Source organism: Carassius gibelio, chromosome B7 (genome assembly GCF_023724105.1).
Source record: "Carassius gibelio isolate Cgi1373 ecotype wild population from Czech Republic chromosome B7, carGib1.2-hapl.c, whole genome shotgun sequence".
Classification (NCBI taxonomy): domain Eukaryota; kingdom Metazoa; phylum Chordata; class Actinopteri; order Cypriniformes; family Cyprinidae; genus Carassius; species Carassius gibelio.
The window spans coordinates 29,320,287-29,328,524 of record NC_068402.1 but is presented as its reverse complement, the minus strand read 5'-3'; the positions used below and the strand labels follow the sequence as shown (position 1 = coordinate 29,328,524).

The 8,238-nt window shown below is 33.6% G+C and overlaps 1 protein-coding gene across 1 annotated transcript; it reads left to right on the top strand.

Moving 5' to 3' along the window:
• Positions 1-507: 507 nt before the first annotated feature.
• On the top strand, positions 508-7,177 carry mrpl15 (mitochondrial ribosomal protein L15). Its single transcript, XM_052560466.1, has 5 exons — positions 508-684; positions 5,467-5,624; positions 5,722-5,887; positions 6,395-6,518; positions 6,734-7,177. The coding sequence occupies exons 1-5, from the start codon at positions 580-582 to the stop codon at positions 7,081-7,083; spliced, it is 903 nt and encodes a 300-aa protein (XP_052416426.1). The 5' UTR covers positions 508-579; the 3' UTR covers positions 7,084-7,177.
• The last annotated feature ends 1,061 nt before the right edge of the window (positions 7,178-8,238 follow it).

Below are 8,238 nucleotides of genomic sequence, written 5' to 3'. Positions count from 1 at the left end.
ACTCAAAGCAATTATTTTAGTTATACTTCAGTCTTGATTTATTCAGTGCATCAAAAGATATTGAAAACAGAGTAGGAGTGGCATTCACAGTAATACATTTTAGTGTTAAAGTTAATAAAAGGATTTCAGAATTTATCAGTGAAAAAACTGGTGAAGTTAACACAATACTTAATAGCACGTTGACTAAAATAAGGCAACAACAGACAGGAAAATGAAAATATTGTGATATAGAGGTCCATTGTATGATAGTGAAAGAAGAATGTTGGTTTGTAATCTGAAAATAATTAAGATGAAGTTTGACTTGATAAACATATTGCAGAGGAACTCATATGAGGAATGTATAAATTATTTAATGCTTTATTGAAAATGACTGATCTAGATAAAAGAATATGTGTTGGGGATATTAGGAAAATAATTTTGCGAACTTGCCCCACATTAACCAGCAGGTAGCGGTAATGCACCTTGAAGTTGTATGCCAACCGCCATTAAAATCTACAAGAAGAAAAAGGTTCCGGTTTAGCGTACCACGTGGGTATCCCCATGTCATCTGCCCTTGAGTAGCATTGCTGTGGATGTATAATGTCTTTGACCAAGAAAACAGCGGGGAAAACCATCGACATAGTAAAGAATCTACCTCGCATTACACTTGCAAACCTTCGACCAAACCCGGGTGCAAAAAAAGATGTAAGTTAATTAATTTGTAAGAAGTTACAATGTAAATGGATAGTGGTTTAGCGTGTTAGCTGAGGAGCAGCATGATAGTCAGAAGACCAAAATGTAGCTTTATAGTTGCGCATGTTACTGTAATTTTCTAAAATCACCGTGGCAGTTTTACAATTAGTGTAGATGTTGCAGGTATTAAATCTATTTAGGACAATTGATCAAATACTGTAGTAATATCTAACGTTACTATTGTGTTTTTCAACCATTATACTGTATATATTATTGTTTTTACATCATTTTGTTAATGAACCCAACAAGATACTGTAGGATTAACTAAGTGAACTGATAAATTGTAATAAATACTGTACTATACTTACATTTTTACTGCAGTAAACTGTTGTGTATTGTAGTACAGCGTTGGGTAAAGTAATTTCTTTATATTACTATAGTTGTTATTTTACCACAGCAACTATAGAATAACCACAACAAATTAAAGTACTTTACTATAGTATGGTTCCATATAACAATTTTTACTATATTTTGGATTTTTATTCTGGAAATAACTATAGTATTTTTGTTTTCATGTGGAGAATTAATTTCTGGGGGCATTCATTGCGAAACGATTATTTATTTATATTAGTGTTGTCAAACAGTTAAACGCAAACAAAATAAAAGTTTTTGTTTACATAATATATGTGTGTATACTGATTATATTTATTATTTTTTTATAAATACAAACACATGCTTGTGTATACTTTAAAAAATATATTGTTTATATGTTATACTTATTAGATATAATATAAGATATTAGAATTTAAACACACACACACACACACACACACACATATATATATATATATATATATATATATATATATATATATATGTATATATGTATGTGTATATATATATATATATGTGTATATATATATATATATATATATATGTGTATATATATATATATATATATATATATGTGTGTGTATATATATATATATTATGGCTAGAACACTTTTTATAACTAATTTTGACTAGATTATGTGGTTGATTTTAAGAAGGGCAAAAGCAAAGAAGGGTAAGTGGGGTTTTAAAAGAAAAGAAAGAGTTTAAACTGTGTGAATTGATGTGTGCCATAAAAAATAGCATGGTGTATGGGTAAGATTGGGCATTAAATTGTAATGCTTCCGAATCATGTCAATTCCTAATTTTGATTCCAATTAGGTAAAAAATATTGATTATTAAAAATCTTCGATATCATTCACATTTATTCTAACTCATATTGCAAAATATTCATTGTTAGCTGAATACTATGAATAAAACACTTATGCCGCGTTTCCACTGAAATTACCCAGAACAATTGTACCAGGAACTTTTTTCCCCTCAGATCTGTTGCTTTCTGTCTTTCCACCGTGGCCTAAAGTACCTGAAAGATTGGGCAAATAGTCTTGTGACATAGGTCTTTGCGTTTTTCTCAATACAAAGTATGCAAATTTTGGACTTGCATATTCGGTAGTTGAGACTTTGCGTATTAGTCTTGGGAGTGTGATGTCCGCAACAACAATTTTTTTTTACCCAGAACTTTAAGTTCCTGGCTTCTGCATGGTGTGCTCTGATTGGCCAGCTATGCAGTGTATTGTGATTAGGGCTGGCCGATATGGCTGAAAACTGTATCACGATAAGTGATAAGTATTTCATATCGTTCGATGTCGATTATTATTTACATTATGACCTATTGAACATAAGGACCAGGAGAAAAATATATTACATTTAAACATTTTTATTTTAAACTTAAAGGATTAGTTCACCTCGAAATGAAAATTTCCTATAATTTACTCACCACAATGCCATCCAAGATATCCATGTCTTTCTTCAGTGGAAATTATGTTTTTAGGTTACCAGAGAGCGATTGCTTTTGTTCTTGCAACCAAACTTGCTTCACAACCTCTGGTTCCTTCCGACGAAGAAAAAAAATATTGAATATTGATATTAGGCTTATTCTCCTATTATTGTATTAAATTATTATAATAATAATAATAACTTTTTTTTTTTTTTTTAGGCGGCCTAATATAATTCGGCTATCAAACTGCCCAGCTATTTCACTTCAGCACCGCATTTCTCACTCACACACAAACACGCGCACGCAAAAGAGGATTAGAGCCTGTAGTTGGTGAAGTTGTAATGCTTTGACTCTGATAATTTGTTAAATCCATGAAATGAAACAGAAAACGAGGATTTGGTGTCCCACACATTTAACCTGTTAGCCAGCACTCCCCATTATGGGACCCACCGCTAAAAATGCCCTACCTAATTTTAAATTGTAACATTTCCTTACACACATAATTTTTGTATTTGGAAAGAAGACCCTTTGGGCTTTACTTTTTATCAACCAGATTTGATAATGCTCAAAAATATTAAAAGTTATAAACACTGAAATGCCTTTGAAAATATATTTACCACACTGAATTGTTTTTTTTAAATTTGATATAAAAATACATAAAATCAGTCCTGGAGCAATCAAGAAAAGTAATGGGTTGAAAGTCACATGACCCAGGTTCTATTTCATATCTGAAGGAGACACCATGAAAAATGAGATTCCTGCAACCATTTTTCTGAGACTATGTCTAGTCCCCCCCACCCCCACATATAAAAAATATTTACCAACTGTATTGAAGGGTTCTACAAACAATTTTAGTAATTAAACATACCACTGCATAATTTATCAATTATAAAAGGATAGACAGAAACTTAGTCATCTTATAAGTTATTTATTTGAGCACTAGAAAGATACAATAAAAATAATTTAAGTAAAATCAATTAAAAAGATTTAACTTTGAATGCCAATTACAGTACATCCTGAGATTGCTAGAAATGCAGCATTTACAATGAATTCCAGTCATAACAATTCGATTATCATGAGCTGATGTGCTGATGGCCAGTTATAGAGATGGTAATAATACAAATGTGCCATAAAGTCAATAAATCGCACTCTATTCATATAGACGCCATTCACATTGATAGCCGTGATTACACAGTAATAGCGAGCTTATTTGCGCTCAAACAGATGGTAATCATGCAGATACAGTCACATTCAACATAAAACACACTCACACATATATGAAAACAGTTAAAACAAAGAAGAAGGCGATCGCTAATTCTGCCTCCGTCAGATGACTGGTTCGTCAGAGCGCCAGCGTCATGTAGTCCTTATCTTAAATCTGATCACTTAACTTATAAAACAAACTATGTGGAGATGATGTAGAAGGAATACGTGAGAACCATATGGATGATGAAGAATATCTCTTTGGATTTGAGACTTTAGTCTTTGCAACTTTACTGATGATCTTTATGCACCAAGAGCTTGTAACGCTCCAAAGAGAAAATATGTATTTTTTTAATTGGATTATATGACCCCTTTAAGTGTTATGTCAATTAGTATTGGACTATTCATATATTATATTTATTACCTCGAAATGACCTGAAATTACCTTTTTTAGCTACAGGAATAATGGGATGCCACTGATTGGGATTTCCTGCATGTCATAAGTTATTACCGTATTGGACTTTCTGCCTGAGAGCAGCCCCGGCTTCGATTATGAATGAAACCTGAAATGCAAGGTGACTTATTTCTTAGCATAAAAGAGGACAATGGTATAAGAGGAGTACAAAATTATTGTTTTAAGTGTGAAAATATAGCAGCAGTAGCACCGACTTAAAAAAAAAAAAAACAATGAACGTGATCAGGCTCCTGAAATAATCAGGTATTCATTTTAAATTTTCATTTAGTGATGAGTGATTTTTTGCTAGAAAAAAAAGAGTAGGATAAATAACATGCAAGTGTCTTAGAGCTTGCAAAAGCTATGTAAAGAGTGACACTTTAATTCACAGAGTATGACGCAGCCTGCAGAAATGACATGCATGGTTTTTGTCACCACTAGGATTACCTAGCCAAAGCAAAATAAATTAATTTAATCTCTTCCAAGGCCCGTATTTATAAAACAGAGACTTCTGAGAATCCATTCTCTGGTCTCGAGACCAAGTCAATAATTTTGGATCTGAAAGCATCCAAATTGTTCTGGTGTTGCTAGAGGAGGAGTACACTGAAAAGTGCTTGATACCCACAGTGATGTTCATCCAGTCGTAGTAAAGCTTTTATATAAGCATAAATGAGTGCTGAACGTGTGAAAGAGTTTTGCTTTATCAGTGCTGTCATGAATTCATACACTACTGTGTAATGTAATACAAAAACTTGAAACAGAAAATGCTACCCTCCCCTCATTCCCTGCATTATTGGGCATTTATTTTCAGCATGACAATGAATATATTAATTCTCCCAAGGTGAAGATTCTTCAGTGGACATGTATTTCACTCAATCTTGAGCTGCTGTGGGGGATTCTGTAAAGACAACCTGAGCAAAACTCCCCATTAAAGACCAGAGCATTTAAGGAGGTCACCTGGGATTTAAAAGGACAGATGTGAAAATTTGTCAAGAACTTGTACACTCTGTTCTGGAGGACATACTAAGTACTAGAATATTACACATTTTCTGACACTCGGGTGTACTCATTTCTGCATCCTTCATTTAAACTAAATTGGCTAATTTACTTATCCTACAGAAAATATTGGCACATATTTTGTTGTTTTTATTAAGTATATGCTTAATATATTTAGATTTTGCCATCTTCCCGTAAATTATATTAGTGATCATTAAGAAAATACATCTTTTATGTTTATTTAGAGGGGGTGTACTCCTTTATGCTGTGCACTGTATATTAAATATATAATAAATATCTTATCATTTTAAAGGAAAAGCACAGAGGTCGTGGAAGGCATGGAGGCAATAAGAGTGGACGGGGACATAAGGGTGAACGGCAACGTGGTAATCGACCCCGACTTGGCTTTGAGGGTGGACAGACTCCATTCTACCTGATCATCCCAAAATATGGCTACAATGCCAATCACAGGTGGTTCATTGGTCAAGATATAAACTGTTACATATACATCATTCACCTTCATGGCTCATTAAGATGAAACCTTATGTGTTTTGTTTTATTCATCCAGTCGTCGGCCGCAGTATCCCCCACTATCCCTACGCAGACTTCAGTATCTAATAGATTTGGGTCGTGTTGACCCCATGCAACCCATCGATCTAACACAACTCGTCAATTGCAGAGGGGTTACAATCCAGCCTATGAAACAAGACTATGGCATTCAGCTCATTGATGAGGTGTGTATTAAATGGCATGAATCGTTTGTTGTTATTGTTGTTGAATTCTGTCACGTTTGTAGTGGTGGAGTACATTCATTTTTAAGCATTTCTTTATGTAAAATATATTTTTAAGGTGTCTTAAGGCCCAGTCACACCAAGCACAATAACTATAATGATTGGTCTAAAAATAATAGTCAGTTTTAAAGAATAGCAGAGTCCATACCACAGCTATAATGGTAAAGGCACAGAAAAACAAAATAGTTGGAATCACTTTTAGAAAGATTATTTTCCTGTTGATGAACGATAAAAACATTGACACCCAATAAGAATCCATCCTGCTAAATCGGCAGATGAGTGTGTGCTTGGAATAAACCGAGGATATCGTCCACTGGTGTGGCCATCTTAATATCATTGTCTTTATAGTTATCTTTATAGTTATTGTTTTTGGTGTGAGCGATGCTGTAACCTTATTAACTTCTGGAAATCTGACTGCTCAGTGTCTGCAGTAACAAAACTCTGTTACAGGGAGCTGATGTATTTAGTGCAAAAGTAAACCTGGAGGTCCAGGTTGCTTCAGAGAAAGCCATTGCTGCAGTTGAGCGAAATGGGGGTGTGATCACAACCAGCTACTATGATCCTCGTAGCCTCCGTAAGTATGCCTACACTCTGTTACCTAGGCATATTCACATATCTGCACATACAATCATGGACCATGACTTCAGCTCAATAGCCAACCTAACATAAAGATACAGGGCTACTTGAAATAATGATTATTTTATAAAAAATAATGACTCATGAGATGTCTTAGTAATTGTTGTAATAGATACTATCAGTTGCACTGATAAGATTTGTGTGTTGTTTTAGAAATCCTCATCAAGCCAGTCCCTTTTCTCATGTCTGGAGAGCCCATACCCAAGCGCCTGCTCCCTGGTGAAGACCTTCTTTCATATTACACGGATGCCAGTAACCGTGGCTACCTTGCAGACCCAGATAAAGTCCAAACTGCACGGCTAGGTCTGGCTAAAAAGTATGGCTACACCATACCTGACATCACAAGAGACAAATTTTTTGAAATGCTGGTACAAAGAAAGGATCCTCGTCAGATCTTTTTTGGGTTGTCACCTGGATGGGTGGTGAATATGACAGACAAGAAGATCCTCAAACCCACTGATGATAAAGTCTTGCAGTATTATGGCAATGTTAAGACTTTATAGTTCTTCACAATGTGAATGTCTATGGAATAAGTTTGTGTATATAAAGTGAAAGTTGACTTAAATTCAGTGTCTGTAATAAAAAGCTGATTCCAAATCCGTCTTTATTCATTTTATTTATTATAAAAATGTAAGTACATATTCTCAAAAATGAAGTGTGAAAAAATGGCATTTATAGTGGTAAAGAGTGAACCATAATGACAAACCATAAGAGACCATCAACAACAACAAAGAAGGCAAAAACTTTATTAACATCTGTATAGGATTCATAATCCTGCATGATAAAAACATCCCTTTTTTCGGAATGCAGCTTCATAAAACATGCTCAGATCATGGAAAACTGCACATTTTTAGATTCTGGTTAAAAAGTTCTCAATTTAACTCACTATAGTCCATCATTTATATCTAAAGATATTCAACAAATTTATAATACATAAAACTGCAGTGGCGACATGTAGCATAGAACAAAATTCAAAGGTACTCTGTAAAAAAGCCAACTTTTAAAAAGTCCTCCTAATGAACATAAAACAGTAAATGAAACTGATATATTAATTGGAAGTGTTCATGCTTTATACTAAGTCGATTCAATAAATTTGTTCCATAAATGTTAAAAACATGCAATATTTTGTTGATCTAAGAAGTTTAAGTTTTCATTTAATCTATTGTTTCTTGTTAGCATGCACTGATTGAACCTTGAACCCAAAAGTGTTGCCAACTAAATTATGCTGTGATGTCATTCTTGTGATGATGTCATTGCGTAATCACCTTTTACTGTCAATGGTAATCATGACGCAAAGCTCAGCAAAAAAATAGATAAAGATGTGACAAGACTTGTCTAAGCAAAGCCTTTCTGTCCTAATTAATTAAAAATCAAGGCATTATAAGATTTTATTTGGTAAGCGTAATCTAGATGCCTTTGCCTTTCATATAAGCCACTTCCGATTCCAAATGATCAACTAGTCAAGTTATTTTTTGTTGTTCCTACAACTTGGATAGGCGACAAGGTTTTTGTCAGGGAGTGTATTTTATATATGTTAATTTAGATTTGTTTGCAAAATAATATGCATAATATAATATTAAAATATAAATGAATATTTTTTAAATACATTGAATTATTGAAAACATACACATTTTGAATAATAACAGTTGACGTTTTTT

What these genes read in the sequence shown, in the direction of transcription:
- mrpl15 (XM_052560466.1), top strand. Translation starts at nt 580, where the DNA reads ATGTCTTTGACCAAGAAAACAGCGGGGAAAACCATCGACATAGTAAAG. An exon ending in ACCCGGGTGCAAAAAAAGAT is followed by an intron (nt 685 to 5,466) that starts GTAAGTTAATTA and finishes ATCATTTTAAAG; the next exon opens with GAAAAGCACAGAGGTCGTGG. An exon ending in CTATGATCCTCGTAGCCTCC is followed by an intron (nt 6,519 to 6,733) that starts GTAAGTATGCCT and finishes GTGTTGTTTTAG; the next exon opens with AAATCCTCATCAAGCCAGTC.